This window comes from Eublepharis macularius, chromosome 12 (genome assembly GCF_028583425.1).
Source record: "Eublepharis macularius isolate TG4126 chromosome 12, MPM_Emac_v1.0, whole genome shotgun sequence".
In the NCBI taxonomy this organism is placed as follows: Eukaryota; Metazoa; Chordata; class Lepidosauria; order Squamata; family Eublepharidae; genus Eublepharis; species Eublepharis macularius.
Genome location: NC_072801.1, coordinates 47851264 through 47868175, shown reverse-complemented (window position 1 = coordinate 47868175; position 16912 = coordinate 47851264). Strand labels below are relative to the sequence as shown.

At 43.7% G+C, this 16912-nt stretch overlaps 1 protein-coding gene across 1 annotated transcript in view; it reads right to left on the bottom strand.

Moving 5' to 3' along the window:
• MYBPC2 (myosin binding protein C2) overlaps positions 1–16912 on the bottom strand; it is a 64491-nt gene that overhangs the window by 25077 nt on the left and 22502 nt on the right. Inside the window, exons 2-9 of the mRNA XM_054993394.1 lie at positions 12995–13066; positions 12459–12494; positions 11155–11229; positions 9141–9289; positions 5507–5624; positions 3284–3329; positions 3076–3138; positions 1591–1790 (exon numbers count right to left, since the gene is read on the bottom strand). Coding sequence (XP_054849369.1) covers positions 1591–1790; positions 3076–3138; positions 3284–3329; positions 5507–5624; positions 9141–9289; positions 11155–11229; positions 12459–12494; positions 12995–13066 — 759 coding nt within the window. The remainder of the gene's footprint in view (positions 1–1590; positions 1791–3075; positions 3139–3283; positions 3330–5506; positions 5625–9140; positions 9290–11154; positions 11230–12458; positions 12495–12994; positions 13067–16912) is intronic.

Genomic DNA, 16912 nt, shown 5'->3' with positions numbered 1-16912 from the left:
TTGGATCCAGCCAGCTCTTGCACTGAATCCAATCCAATTCTCCTCCTTGCTAGGACTCCTGTCCCACATAGATTTTGTCCATGCAGGTCCTGGGATCCCCAGCATAGCCTTTTTAGATGGTAAATGAGACCTTCCCCCTTCCTCTTTTTTTTTTTTAGCAGAAAACCTGGTTGGGTGCAATCTGTATTATTTTTTAACATCAGTCTCCAGTGGAGGAGGACAAGATTGTACTAGGGCCATGGCATCAGAGAGGAAACATTTTGATTGATTGATTGATTGATTGATTGATTGATTCTACCTCTCCAGAGACCTGCTCAAGGCAGCTTGCAGCTAAGATAATAATGATAATAATAATTAACCCACTCCCTCTAAACAATTTTTCCAATTTACCACCCCACTCCCCCAGCTATAATTCACCCTTTGGGATGATACATAAAGGTAAAGGTAGTCCCCCTGTGTGAGCACCAAGTCATTAGTGACCCATCGGGAGACATCGCATCACTTTTTACAGGGTAGTTTGCCATTGCCTTCCCCAGTCATCTGCACTTTACCCCCAGGAAACTGGGAAGATACATAAGGCATCTAAATGTTCTCTCCACCACTTCATGGGGTGATTCCCCGTTATCTGCCATGAAATTCAAAGGAGAATCAGCAGAGGTTGCACATGGATGATTTCTGGAGCTCAAGTTCCACAGGGTTGGATCCAGCAATCCACAGATACAAGAATTATAGATTGTTGGTGCTTCCCCCTTCCCCCAGCAGCCCTTTTGGAGCCCAGAAAAAGTTTATTCCCAGGGTCCCACATGGCAGGACCCACATGGATGAACAGACATGTGAGTCAGGAGGCTGCTATGGGGAGAAATAAGGGGACAAAATCACTCTCTCTTCTATTGTCTGTGAAGCTTAGCTGACAGCAGAATCGGTATGGGCAACTCTATCCCCTTCCTCCTCCTCCTCACTGTAGTCTTCTGACAGGCATGGCATTTGCCAACATGGGTCCAGCAGACCGAGGGGTAATTTTATTTATTTATTTATACCCTACCTTTCCTTGTGGCTCATAAATAAACTTTCCCAGGGTCAGAAAGCCCTGCCAAGGAAGGAGAACACGGGACAGATACATGTCAGTCAGCGCCCTCTGCTGATGGATCACTGAATCCAACCCAAAGCCTTGTTGCCAGGACCTGGAAAATGTTCCAGCCTTACTAAGCTCTCAAATTCCACTCAAAGAACACTGAGTTTAAGCTAGGCTACACTTCTACACAAGTGTCATTCATCACTTGTAGCTTGGTCCTGAGAGTCAGCACAGCAGACCTCAGACATCTGCACAGCACCAGTGTGGGAGTGTTGCATAAAACAGTCCTTCCCACTTAACCGGAAGCCAATCGACAAATTCCCATTCCTCTCAACTGCACTGAAACAACAGCATGACAGATATGCCATGATGATGTGAATAACCTCCCTAAAGGTATGCCAGAAGATTCCAGTCAAAGCCTCATCCTATCCTCCTATATTACATGGACCCCGTTCCAAATCCAGAACCTCAGGAAACCAGATCCTCTGGCCTTCCTGAACTCAGGCATCCTGGCTGACCTGCACTCTTCTTGATCTCCACTTTGGCTTTCTTCAGTCTTTTGAGCATGCCACGTAGATCTGTGATGCCGTACTGAAAGGCAATGCGTTCATACTCGCTTTTCTTGGTCACGCCCTTCAGCATTTCCCAGATCTCTGGCGGGATACCCATATCATCATCGTCATCTTTCTTTTTCTTCTTCTCTTCCTCCTGCCCTTCTCTATGGGGAATAACAGAAGACGTTTTTAAGATATACCATTCCTCTGCCCCTTATACTCTTACACTCTCTGTTGTGGGTAAGAAACAGCATGCATTCACCATTCCTTTTTTCATGGGAAATTCTCTCGAACAGAATCAAGTCAGGCTCATTTCTCCACGTCACCCAGCAAATCAAAACCCAGTCTAGATCGTAAGGAGTTTGGGCACAAACATGTAAGTACCGCAAAGATATTTTGCAAGGGAACAGGTAAAAAACAGGAAGAAGCTAAATTTCATGAACCAGGCTGTGGTTCTTAATCACTGCTCACAAAATAATTCCCATGGTGCTATAACTCTTTCTTCCACATAGAGATCTGAGGACCCGGAACAAAGCATTCAAATAGGAGACCAGGGTAAGTAGAAGAAACTTCCCAGTGTCACCATCATTGTTCTCAGCCCTGATTGGCTTCCAACCTGTCTTCCTGATTGGCTTTCCTCTGGGGGTATGCACTATGCCAACCTCCCCCCCCCAGCCAGCAATCAGGACCCCACTTCTACCTCCCTGCCCAGAACCACTTATTGCTGTCCTGCAGGTGGTTGAGATCCACTGTGCCAAACTGCAAGTGGGAATGAAGCTTAGCTGGAGTTGGCAGTTCTTGGGTTCTAACGAGGCAGAAGTACTTCCTGCCTCTCTGTATCTGAACTCCCACCCTTCCTTGTGAACGATACTAGCGACTGACCTATGCTTGAACTTTTCTTTTTTTTTAATTAAACAAAATTTTATTAATAAAAAGCATACAATAAATTACAAGATAGCATAGATTAACAAATAACAATTGGTAACTAAAACACAACCAATAACCAAATAACAATACTATATACCATGTAAAGTAACAGTGATAAGGCTTAAATTCTAAGAACTACATTATAGCAATTCAAAAACAGATTTGCGGAACTTTGATACAGCCCAGATATTACTGTTTTCCAGATATTCAAAGAATGGAGTGCTTGAACTTTTTAATCCTAATAGATCTTGCAGATTGGTCTCAGCCCACTGGCTATGTACAGTCCAGTCTCTTTTATAAAGTTTTGTTTCAAATTTAGAAACTACAATGCTTATGACATCATACACAGGAGTTTAGTGGTACCCAAGACTAACAAGAATTTATTCCAGCGTAAGTTTTCATAGAGTCCCCCTATTTCTGCTGCATCTCCAGTTAAAGAATCTCAGGGGGCAGCTGCTGGGAAAAGATCTGATCTCTGCCTAAGGAGGGGCGCTGCTAGGCAATGTAGACAGTACCACTCACCGCTTCTTTAGCAACCCGCTGAAGTCCAGCTCTCCTGCAACTTCATCTTTGCCACCTTCTCCCCTGAAAAGAGAAGACACAAACTTCACCCCACGGCCCCCACTATGATGCCTCAACCAGTCAGTGCTGGTTTTAGGGTGCACGAGTATCTCAAGATGCCCCTAGCTCAGTCAAATCAAAGATCCATCCTCTAGTCGAAATCACTTACGTCCTCTTGAAAGCTTGCAGCACATTGTCTCCTTCTGTTCTGGGAGCTGGAAGAGAAGAAAACAAACATGAAGCTAAAATCCTGAACCATGTATTTCATTGAGAAATGTAATCCTTTAAGAGGCTCAGGGCAGAAATGGAGTCCATCCATTCAGACAGTTTCCTTCCCTTGGCTGCCTCATGAAATGTGCTGGAATGGGGCCTGGTGGTTCAAGGCTTTTGGGAATACTAGGAGGAGAGTGAGATCTAGAGGGTTAGAGCAGGAAATAAAAAAGACAGGACTCCTAGGTTCTTTAAGCTGGCTTGGTGGTGTTTAGTAAAGCACTGTAGTGGAACAGGGGAGAAAGGAAACAGAGAAGCTAGGTCCACTGAGATAAAAAAGGAGCCTCTGGCTTTGTTATCTATCCAGCCACAAAGAAGATGTCTCCCAGGCTCCTCTCAAGTAACTTTGACTCTTATGAAAAGAAAGAAAGCCAGGATTGGCACTTCGTTTTGGGAAAGAAGCAAGTTGCTGTTGGTAGCCACTGTACACACGAGCAAGCACCATGACATCCACAGATACCATGTTGGTATCTGAAGACTTCCTCCATAAGGGGTAAGGTGATATGGGGTACAGTCCTAAGAAGTAGGATCCAAGATACTAGCAAACTCCAAAAGCTCCCACCATGCAACATGAAGGCAATAGGGAGCATGCCAGTCTTTGTAGTGAACACCCATCTATTTCCGTGATTGCCAAACACACTGGATTTGTTTTGCCTTGCATGTGGAATGTGAGAAACAGTAACAGGAGGTGAAGGATTGGATCCAACCAGTTTTTTCATTCAATGGCACCCAATTTCCCCTCTCATTATAGTTCTCGTCTTATATGAGTTTCAAAGGAGACCCCCCCCCCTTCCTTTTTCACCACCAGAAGACCTGGTTGGATCCAACTCAACATTGCAGCACAACTCTCTGCAATGAATAAGCAGATCATTATCTTAACCCTCCCAAGAAGTGAATCCTGTGCCCAAAGTGGCAGGAGGTCTGTCAATGGGAAAAGAGGGTAGGGTAGGCTAAGGAATAGAAGAGCATCTAGGCTATAGCAACTACCTCTTAGGAAGATATAAATCATCAAAACTATTTGTTGCAATTGCTTCCTATTATTCATTATCAAATCTAAGCCTCTTGTCTCTCCATGGGCAATGAGACAGCCATTCAAGATGCAGAGAGAAAAAGAAGCATCATTTCCTCTGCTGTCCCACGATATGTGGACCACAAGTGATGGGCAGCAGCAACATAACAAGCAGTGAAAATACAGGTGTTCCTCTGAGGCATTGCCACCATTTAGTTCTGAGATGTTCCAGAATGCATGGTCCAGAGTAGTGTAACAGGTGAAGCAGGGTCCACCATGTTGATGAAATAATGGAGTCAGCCACACCCATTGTGCCTCTGATACGTCCAGTCCCACACCTACTTGTTACCCACCTTAGAGTTATTCATAATGGGGCATGCACACTAGAAAGGGAGGGGGACTTGTTTCTCTAGAATCCCACCCCACCAGACTGATGTAGTCCATGGCCTTATCAATGATGCAATAACAAGGGGGAGAGAAAAGTCCCACCAGCTCAGTGTTCTCCAGACACTTTTCTGTCCTCTGATGGTAAACCCAGCTGCTGGCTTGCCTGAAATGGAGGACTGAAGATAGTGGATAATGACGAGTCCTGAGAAAACAGCTAGTGGACACTAGCAATCAGGAATGAAGGTAAGCAAGTTCAGGCTGGTACAGACAGTACTGGTAAGAAAGGGCCCAAAGGAATATCAACCATGTTTTGCTTCAATACCACACTAGTGGGAAATTTAAGTTACTTTCACCCCTGCTAAGCAATTAGTCTAGTAAACAGGGACTTCCCAAATCAACCTCTAAATTGGCTTGAATATTGAGCAAGACACAGGCAAAGAATAGGGTGGCTGCTGCGTCAGCTTTCTCATCCCCAGCTCAGTAGGGCATCAACCCCAAAGGCAGCCATACAAAGTAAAAGAAAGAAAGATCATCCAGAGAAGGGCAGTTCCAGTGCTGGGTGGCAGCCACTGAGAATATTTCTCGATGTGTTCTCACTGCTCACGTTCCACCTTTGAAAGGCACACTCAAGCTTGCTGTTAAGATCACAAAGGAATTATGTGGCCTCTAAAGTGTGGCGCATGGGTTCAGACATTCAGGGGTCAGAGACAGGGTTCCTGATCATACCTTCCACATCAATGTTGAAGGGGCAACTGTCAAACTTGTCCTTGGCCTTCACCTCACAGCGATAATCCCCCCGGTCTCCAATCACCACTTTGCCAATTTTCAACTCATAGCTGTAAACCTTTGGGGGAAAGCAAAGAAGAGGAAGGGGCAGAGGGAGGTAATTAGTAGCATCTACATAATGGATGAGATTATTGAAATGAGGGGAGAACTAGATGTGACAGGAGAAATTGGTAGAGTTTCAAACTCTCTTAATTCTAACACAGGAGTCGGGATGGGAGAATCAGCAATGGTGAGAGAGAGCTTGCCCTTTCCCAACACACTGATTCTTCAGACAACTGCCTCTGCCAAGCAATTTTTAATCATTTTTTCCCTCAGCTGCGCTCTAATACTGGAAATAATGTCAGATGGAGCAAAGATGGCCTCTGTGGGATTTCACAGGGGTCTCCCACTTCCACTTTCCCATTATGCCAGTTAATGAGGAGTTGGGACTACATTGTTTGTTTGTTTACTTCATTTATACCCCACCTTTCTCCTCAACAGGGACCCAAAGCAGTTCACCTCATTCTCCTCTTTTCCATTTTATCCTTACAACAAACCCATGATGTAGTCTAGGCTGAAAGACTGTGACTGGCCCAAGGTCACCCAGCAAGCTTCCATGGCAGGGAAAGAATTTGAACATGGGTCTCCCAGATCCTATCCCAACACTCTAACTAGCACTTAATTCTGGCTCTCAATGAATTTAGAAAGGTATTATTCTGCTTAAGATCACACTGAAAGAGCTGCAAAAGATGGTCACCAGCCTACCCAGTACCTCGAAGACCAGGGCTGCTCCTGAGGACTTTTATACAGGAGAGGATAGTGATGCACCTCAAAGATAGAACCTGCACCTGTAAGCTTCCCGATGCAACAGGAACTGAAAAAGTTGGTGCTTCTACTATCTGTTGTGCCCCCCAGTTCTCTCATCCTCCCCACTACACACACACTCAACAGCAGCACAAATGAAATCCAGCTCACCTCTTCAGGTGAAGTATAACCAGCATAACATCTAATTTTGCCTTCTACACATTGTTGCTTAAAAAGACCTTCAGCAGGCCTGCATCTTATGGGGTATGCCCAGTGTAGCTTTTACCTTTCTTTTCTTACTTTTAGCCTGTAAATCACTATTTGTCCCACTTCTGATATCTGAAACTAAGACCTTTCCAGGTGTTATAAAAAGAAACAACAGAGTTTCATCTTTTGAATAAAAGTACAGTAGCACTTAAAGACGAACAACATTTATTTCAGTATGAGCTTTTGTGAGTCACAGCTCCTTTCTTTAGATATATGAAAGGAAAATCATGCTGGAAGTTCTTGTTATGGGATTACAAGGTGGGGGAGAAGGCGTTGAGGCAGAGAGGTTTGGTACGGATTCTGTCATGAATCTTTCAAGAGTAAATTCTCTATGTAAGAGGAAAAAGAGGACTGAGGTAGAAAGTTTAAGTATCAACAGAATTAGCAGTTATATATAATGAATAATGAAAGAGGTCAGAGGATTCACAGATAAGCCAAGTGATGATGTAATTATTCAGGAAAAAGTAATCTAAAGATTAAGTGAAAATGAACGGACATTGGTAGATGGATATAATCTGATATAACATGTTAAGAAAAATCAATTAAAATTTCTAAGAAGTGGGCTCTGTAGAGCTAGCTATTAGAGATTATAGTTCATCTGGAGAGCTATATTAACACCACCACCCCAAGCCAGCAGCAGATTGCAATATCTCGGTCTGATATAATGGATGTAGAAAGGAGGATGCTGACTGCAGAGTGATAGCTTGATCCCAGGAACAGACCTAGTGATATTTCCCCGCTCGCTTTCTTTAAAAACTGGGTGAAATGCTGGAGCGGCAGGGTCCATGGCTGAAAAAAGCTATGAACCCCCACCCCCTCTCTACAGGACACTAAATGTTCACAAAGGACTCAGGCATTGCTATCAGAAAAACTGTTCATCTTAATTTCCAGTGCTGATCTTTTCTTTTTCATTTTTAACAGACTACATGAGTAGTTGGACAATAACAGTTGGAGAGCACTCAGCCTCTGCAGAGTTTTTAAAAAACAAAATCAGATCATTAAGGAGAACTTGCAATGGGGCACCGTCATGGAGAAGGAAGCTCTTAAATGATGTCACAGTCACTGTCCAGTAGGTGTCATCATGATACTTATGCAGACATATTTCACAGCACAATGGTTAGGCTGACAGGCAGAAGAGAATTTCATTTTCTCTAGTTCAACTGGAGGGAAAATGCTATTTTAGTGAGACAAAAAATGCTAACCTGTAGAAAGAAATCTGGGTCCCAGCAACAACCTGGAACCAGCAGTTAATTTATTGCGTTAAAACATAATGTTTAGAAAGGTCCCAAGACAAGTCTCATATTCCATCGACTGTGTCAAACTCTCTCTCAAAATGCCTTAAAATATACAAAGATTAAACAGCTTACAGAGCCAGAGACTGACAGCTGTAAGCTGACGTGGGTCCTGAAAAGTCTCATCACTCAAATGACATACTGAAATGCTTAAACTGGTTTAACCTGGGAACTGTGATTTTATGAGCCAACTAAGCCCCCCAAATAGACATCAACCCTTTCTAATAACTAGCTACCCTAGGCTGCTGTAACTATCATACAGGGGTGGGCTGTGTAATTTTGCCATCCCAAGCAGGTACCATAACACTGCCTATCATGGGTCTAAGTCAGATCCTCATAGTGCTGGCAGCACCCCAGAGGGCTGCTTAGACTTGCATGAGGGGCTTGCATCCTGGAATGAATGGGTGTTGCCTGTGTCCCTCCTGGGTTTCCTCCCACACCATCTGCAGCACAGCTCCAGAAAGCAATGACAAGCACAAGCCACATCCGTCGCCTCTTCCTGCAGTGCTACAAGTGGATTGTGCTGCCCCAAGTATCTGCTTGGGTCCCGTGGGCATTGCACCAGCCTGGCACTGTGACTTTCTTCTTAAAGAACTGTATTTTGCAAGGGTAACTAATGAAGACATCTCTGTTATTCTCAGAGTCTTGAATGGCCATAATCAGATCTCCTGCTTTTAATAGCAGCTACAAGAAGGGAGGAGGATTTGGATCAGAGCCAGATCGTCAGGGCAGCTGAGCTTAACATTTTCCTATTGTGCCAGTTTCCTGATGCAAATTGTCCCCTCTCCCAGGAGCTGCTATTTTCCACATGAGGGAAACATACAGCACCTGCCCCCCACATGGCAAACAGGCTTCCTCAGTGATGTCATTCACTCTTTTTTTGAAAAGCAGGCATTACAGTCACAGATCTCCAGCCATCCTGCTTAGGTGCTGCTGAGGAACACATAAAAACAGCAAATTCACCCTTGCAAAATACAGTACTTGGCATCTGTCGGAAGGCAGCCATGATATAGCTCAAGCCCATGAAAGATTATGTTATGTGATATTTGTTAGTCTTCAATGAGCCACAGGAATCATCTTTCGTTTTTAATTTCAGATGGCAACTAGCTGTCAAATGGATAGTTGCAATTAGAGATTAGCGTCCCTACTTCGGACAAGTTCTACATCCATCATTGTGAGAGAGCAGATAGACTGTAGCAAATCCTTAACTTCTCTTTCCATAGAGGACTCACGTTTTTCTCCTTGTCGAAGCTCTCCTTGAACTGGAATCGCTGGCCACTCTTAATACCTAGCTCCAGCCATTTACCCTTGAACCATTTCACTGTGGGTTTGCCAGGGAGCTGAGTTCCGTCCACTTGAAAGGTGATGGACACATCCTTCCCTGTATAACCAACACATAAAGGTCACTACATTCATCCCTCCCAACATAGTATACCATCCCCTCTCATCCAACAAAGATAACTAATAAACATTTGGTAGAAGGAAAAGCTGACTTTGGAGGAGAGCTACTTTAGCAAATGGTGCTGAAGGGACATCTAGTGTACATCCACATAAATGTTCTTCTAGTTAACCCTGCATAGCTTCCATCCCTGGGTTCTAAGCTCATAATAACTAGAAGGGATTAGTATCTCTTGTTCGCATGCAGGTACATCCCATGGCTAGTGCCAAACTGTATGTGACATTTTGTACATTTTGTACATGTTCTCATGTACAAAATGGGAAGTGGAGTGGGCAAGTCTAATCCTTTCCCTCAAAAGATACATGTGGGCAGGGGAAACTGAGTCCTGCCCCCTCCTCATGCCCTGTTACTGCTGGTCCTTTCCTTCCCAGCCCAGATAACTTCTGGTTCCTTAACCCGTAAGCGCATGAATCACTGATATGGCACCGATATGAGCATTCCAAGGATATGATTTAAGTGTGGTCAAGTGTCTCAATTGGTGTGGGGAGGGGGGAGAGAGAGGATGTTACATTTGTGTTGACATCCAGTGATATGAGGGAAAGTGACTGATCTCATTCACGCCTGTCAGTCTTCATTTGATGCTACAGTTAATGGCGGGTGAACCTGAGTATGTGACTATTTGAAGCGGCCTTCACAGGTCCACCTGGCTCAGTACTGATGACTCTGACTTCAGCTACTCTCCAGAGTCTCCAGCAGTGAAAGAGCTTTCTGAGCACCTGCTTACCTGAGATTCTTTAGGTGGAAATACCAGTCCCTGAACTTGGGACCTTCTGCTCTGCACTGGGTCATGAACCATCCTTATTTTAGTACCTAATTGCAACTAATCCAACTTTTTCACCCTCTTTAGCCACCTTTCTTGAGATTATATAACAGGAGCTGAAGATGGATAATTAATTAAATAGTCTTGAGTATGAGGACCTAAAGTAAAATTAAGAAAACTCTCTTCGGGAATAAGGAGGAAACCCTTATCTTTTCCAACATCTGGGAATGAATTTTCAGGGGAGTCAAAACGGCTGCATAAGCCCCGTATGCTCAAATACCTTCAAAAAGAAGATCAAGCCCAGAAATGGATAGCTGCAATCTGGACATAAAGAATGGCTCAAAAATTAATTTAGGATGTTCAGATCTCAGGCACTAAGTAAGGTTGGTCCTATTTAGTTAGTACCAGGATGGGAGACCACCAAGGAAGGAAGTCCAGGCTCGTTACACAGAGATAGGCAATGGCAAACTACCGTCTCTTGCCTTGAAAGCCCTACGGGGTCACCAGGGCTGTGAATTGATGGCACTTTCTACCACCACAGGCATATACAATTTTAGCGGTGCATCTGCTGTGGAAGCACAGCCTTTGCATTTGAGACACAAATGGACTCCCCACCCCCCCACCCCCAAGAAGATCAACCTGTTCTTCTGGTTGTCAGCAAATGCCAGATATGCACAGTGCTGATTGGCCATCCTTTGTGTCAGTCATAAAACCACATTCCCCCTCCCCCTGCTCAAAGCAGTGTTTAAAAAGTAAACAAACATGTAACTGAACATGCACATACTTAAACACACAAATACGTCAGGTGCTGGATCCTCCCCCATCATGCCAAATCTGAAGAGTGGGGCAGGGGACTCAGTATTGGATCTAGAGGCTGCATGTGCACCCTAGGAGAAGCACAGGCAGGGAGAAGCAGGGAGAAAACTTGTGCCTGCTCCCATTTGAAGGTACACCTGTATGCAACCTTGTTTTAAAAAGGAAAGTCTCGTGCTGAGAGGCTTTGCGGCCATTCAGCGCCCCCACTTACCACTCTCTACTAACGCATGTTCCGGCTTTTTGATAAATAACCCATCAGACTGAGAGGAGGGCTCCCCTTGGGTCTCTGTTAAAAAAATATGGAGACAAAAAAGGAGGAGAGAAGACATCTCGTTGCTGAACCTTAGAGCAAAGAATACTATAGTGAGAGGAGGTACTGGGCAGGGGATGTGGCTCTCTCTGCGCTGGGGTTCTCAGAAGGACGGGGAAGGAACTCAAACAATACCAGCAGAAGCCACATGGGAACTGGCTTTCAGCAGATGCCAATTTCATTCAGCAAGGACTGGTTAGTCCTTGTATCAGTCATGATGATTCTACAGCCACAGGCGTGAGCTTCCTATGTATCTCCCCAGGGGTGCCAGGTGGCAGCACCAACAGGCAATAGATATTCCACCCACCTAAGGAGTACCCCAATGCCCTAAGTGTGTATTCTGTTTGTCCTCCCCACTGGGACATTTCATCAGACATCAGCTGAGAGTTTCCCATAGTTCTCAAGCATTCAGGGCCCCGATTTGGAACAGGGCTGCAGCAAATGGGAAGAAGCGGCTACTTCCTTCCCCCCTCCAGGTTGTTTTCCCAACCCAAAACTGCCCCAGGAAACATGATTTGCCCCATTGGGGGCTGTACATGTCCTGATCAACTATACATGCAACCACTAATGTCAAATAGCACCCTCTGGAGGCTGTTTGAGGTCAGGAAAAGGGCTCAGGTGATAGGCAGAAGAAACTCATTCTCCCTGTGTGCAACAGCCTGAGGCCAAATTGGGGTCCCTTATGTTTGAAAATTGGGGAACTCATATGTTATGTGTGACTAAAAGTTCCTGCGGAGTTTAAAAGTAAAACACTTTAGGATCTAAGGCAAAACCATTAGGGAAACTGAGATTATTTCCATCAGAATTCTGCAAAAGCAGTAGTAAACCTGAGACTTCTCGTCAATGGGGGTGGGCTCTCATAAATGGGATATCCGCCATCAGGGCTTTTTTTCTGGGAAAAGAGGTGGCGGAACTCAGTGGGTTGCCCTTGGAGAAAATAGTCACATGGCTGGTGGCCCCGCCCCCTGATCTCCAGACAGAGGGGAGTTTAGATTGCCCTGAGGGGCGCGGAGGGCAACCTAAACTCCCCTCTGTCTGGAGATGGGGGGGGGCCACCAGCCATGTGACCATTTTCAAGAGGTTCCGGAACTCTGTTCCCCGCGTTTCCCCTGAAAAAAAGCCCTGTCTGCCATACCCTGGTCTATGTATGCAGAGTATACAGCTTAGCTGTCACAATGAAGGGCATGTTTTTCTGTTGGTCTCACCTGCAGGAGCTGGTTCTGCCGGTGTTGGTGCCTCTGCTGAAGGGCAAAAAAGGGGAGAAATATTAGACCCTTTGCTCAAACCTTGGTGGTGTTCTGTTTTCCAACTACTTCAAATAAATGAAATGAAGCACAACTGGCATGATCCTCATAGGCTCAGGGGAAATTTCTGTGTCTGGATGTTAGAATGTCAACCTTATTCCTATTCTGTTCCCAGATATTCATTTTTAAATTAAAGAACAATCTGGAATCTCTCACTCTGGAAACAACTGCAAGAAACAGATTGGCCCTGGAGCTACGCAGAGTGTGTATTCATGACTTATTAAATTATAAATAAAGTGACTTACAACATTTATCCTCACAACAGCCACCCAAGGATAGTAGGACTGCAGTGAACAGAAGAATCAAGATAAATCAAGCAGAAAACCCAACAAAATCCAACTTGGTATTTCCCTACATCTCTCAATTCTTCCAACCCAGAAATGTGACATCCCCAATGCCTGCTGGCCAGCATGCCAAAATAGGATTCCTGATTCTACCTTTTGGCTCCTCTTTCTTCTCTTCCTTCTTCTCCTCTTTTTTGGCTGCCTTTGGGTCCTTCTTTTTTGCTGCTGTAAAGGAATGGAAGAACATCAGACCAAAACAGGAAGATCAAGAACAGCTTACAGCGTACACTCATGCACGTTGGATCAAAGTATTTGCCATTCATGACAATAATACACCCATTATTGAGCAGCACACCTATACAGCAATAACAGAGCAACGTCAGCAAAAAGAACAGGTCCTTGCCCCCAAGAAACATTTTGAAAATGTGAGTGATAAAAGGAAAGGAAGAGTCAACGGAAATCAAGAATGACCGTGACTCTGAATGAATGTATATTGGGCTTTGTTTTGGTTAGGGCAATAAATGAGCTGAGCTAGCATCCATACAGAAAAGATAGCTTCAAGGAAGGACTTAAAGGAAGAGCAATGTTATCATGTAGATATTCTGGGAGGAAACGGCAAACATACTGAGTGGAGAATGGACAGAGTAATTGAAGAGGAGACCTGCATATTAAAACTAGGCTCAAAATATCACACACATACACACTGCACCATAGATTTGAAATGTTGTATGCCTTCGTACAATAAGTAATTATCTTTATGTATTATGCTTGCCCCACCAAGGAACTCAAGCTTACTGGTTCCCCTTCCCCATTTTATCTCCACAACAGTCCCATGAGGCAAGTTGAGTTGAGAGAGTGGCTGGCCCAAGATCACCCAGTAAACTTTGTGGCAAAGTGAGGATTTGAACCTGAGTCTCCTCAGTCCAACACTCTAACCACTACACCACAGTGATTTTATTTATTTATTTGATTTTTATACTGCTTCCCTTTTGATAAGAGCTCAAAGCCGTTCACATCATGTCATATCCTGATGAGCATATTCTTGCAGGGTGTTGCGATGATGACTGTAACAAAAGTAGCTCCTTTTCAAAGTAAAGCCTAAGATAAATTCATGGGAAAGTAGGCTTATCATCAGCTACTGTTTAGGACAGCCAAAGGTTCTCACTCTCCATATTCAAAGATAGTCTATGACATCAACTACAAGGCAGAGCCTAAAAACTGGAGACAGCTCATGCCCCACTTGTGAAATTTCCTGGGCTTTCTAACTGGACACTGGTGTGAGATGGGATGCTGAGCTAAACAGACCATTGGAAATACTCATACCCATAAGAACCTAACAAAGATCTGCATATTTTATACCTACTGTTCTACACCAGATAAAAAGTTTCCAGTGGATCGATCATCTGCTCTTTAATGAGTCAGACAACAATTAAATTTAAATTAGGTTGCCTATCACAAGAGCATTTTTTGAGGTACTGAAGGGAATGTGATGGAAGTGACTAGCAGGGTCTCTTTCAAGAGCACTTTGGAATTAAAATACAGTGTGGAACTATTAATGAACTGTAGTTTTCTAAGAAACCTGTAACATCCCACTGCTAACTGGTGTTGATAGCATAAGGCTATAGTGAGGATACAGTCGTTATATCTGAAGAAGTGGGCTTTAGTCCACAAAAGCTTGTGTGGGAATAAAATTTTGTTTGCCTTCAAGATACCACAAGACTCCTGTTTATTTTTATCATGCAGACGTCGTCCCTTTGAACTGTTCTCCTCTGACAGGGATGATAAGATGCCGCATTGTCTCGGCCTTCAAACAGCAATCCTTTATTTCCTGGAAAATAACATTAGATCCCTGATGGGGGATTGGAATGGAGTGACTGCCCCCCAAATAGACAGGAGCTCTGAGAAACATATTAAATTGCTCTAGGGTAAATTACCAAAGAATTTTTTGATCTGTTGGATAATTTGGGTTTGGTTGATCAGTGCAAATGAAAAATGGTAAGAGATGATACATATTTTTCAGAAAGGCATAAATTCTTTTCAAGAGCAGATGTGATTCTGGCATCAAGAGACTTACAACGCCCATTGATTTCAATGAACTCAGATTGGAGTAACTCTGCTTAGGATTGCATTGTTAGCCACCAAGATTTATAGAGTAGAGATTCTGCCTAAGACTTTTTCAGATCACAACCCTGTGACTATGACCTATAAGATGAAAGTGGGTACTTCTAGACGGAGATTAAATAAAGTTTTGCTATAAAATAAGACTGTAAAAGTAAACTAAAAGAATTTTTAGAAATTAATTTAAATAAGGGTATGGACATGAGAGTGGTTTGGAATGTAAGTGAAGCCTTTATTAGACATTATTTAATACAGCACAATGCTCAATTTAAGAGAAAGAATCAGGAGGAAAAAATATTTTGGATGAGATAAAAAGTAAAGAAAACGATTTAAAGAAATCTCCACGAAATTTAAATATTTTGCAACAAATTAAGATTGTACAGCAACAACTATCGGTGTTAACATTAAGAGAAATGGAAACAAAATTGAACTATGTTAAACAAAGAACTTTTGAATGGCAAATAAGCCGGGGAGATGGTTGGCATATAAATTGAGAGAGAGAAAAGAAAATGATACTGAAAATACAAGAGGGAGACACTGTATTAAGAGACACCTTGACTATACAAAAAGCATTTCATCAGTATTATTCTAGTTTGTATAAGAGCTGTAATATATAACAATGGAAAAATATATATTAGAAAACAGAGTTTACCCAGGATTACAGAACAACAAAGACAAATTATGAATGAACCTATAACAATAAGAGATGGATGCTCTAAACAAGATTAAACCAGGGAAGGCACCTGGGCCTGATAGCCTCCCAGGTAGCTACTGTAAGTATTTCGAGGATGAACTTTCACAACCCTTACAAAATACTATTAACTCTACCTTAGAAGGAGGTAAGATGCCAGAGATGTGGAAAGAGACTAATTTAACATTAATAACAAAAGATGGTCAAGGCCAGACACTGACAAGAAATTATAGGCCAATATCACTATTAAATAATGATTTAATACAAGTTGTTTGCAACGATATTAACTGGAAGACTTAAAACAATCTTTCAGGATATTATTGATGAAGATCAAAGTGGTTTTCTCCCTAAATGGCAGCTGAGGGCCAATGTTAGAACAATATTGAATATTTTGGAATATTTGGAAAAACATAATGAAAAACAAGCTGTGTTGATCTTGCTAGATGAAAAGAAGGCTTTTGGTCATTTAAACTAGAAATTCTTGTTTAAAGTCTTGAAGGATATGGATTTTGGAGGAAACTTTATAAAGTGAATAAAATCGATTTATACATCTCAGACAGCACAAATAATGGTAAATGGAGAGCTGATTAAACCATGTGGAATACAAAGAAGAAATGGCTCCCGGACTCACCTGGGGGCCAGATTGCAGGCAATGCGGGAGAGGGAGGCGGGGAGACAGCATGGCAGCTGCCATGTTGTGGTGGGGATGGGGAATGACCAGGGGCCAGGGGAGCACGCCCAGGCACATCCGGCACAGGTCCCTGGTCCGGGAGGCTGCCCCCTACCCCCTCAGCCCTTGGCCCATGGTGGCATCCTGCCCAACCCTCCCTTTCATCACAACTTTAGAGTTAGTAGGCTGCAGATTGGCATTGGGCACCAATCCATTGGGGGGGGGGGGAAACAGGGCCCTCAGGCTCAGTTTCCCTATTATGGGGATCCCCATAAGGGGTCTGGGGAGTAAGGAATGGCCGGTGCATGCCCAGTCGCGGGCTGTCAGTCTGCCTCACTCCCAAGTAGCAAGGAATGTTTCACACAGGGGTGTATACCCACGTGACATCCCACTGGCTGTCATCCCATGGGTCCCCCCCCCTCAACAGGGGTCCGAGGGGGCGTGTGGGTCATCGGCTTGGCAGGTGGGTCAGCCGATGCTCAGATCCATGCCCTATGCTTGCCTTTGCTCCCTGAGCTGTAATCCCAATAAATTTGTGGCCTTCTTTACCTTCTTTAAATGGAGAGCAGATTAAACCACGTGGATTATAAAG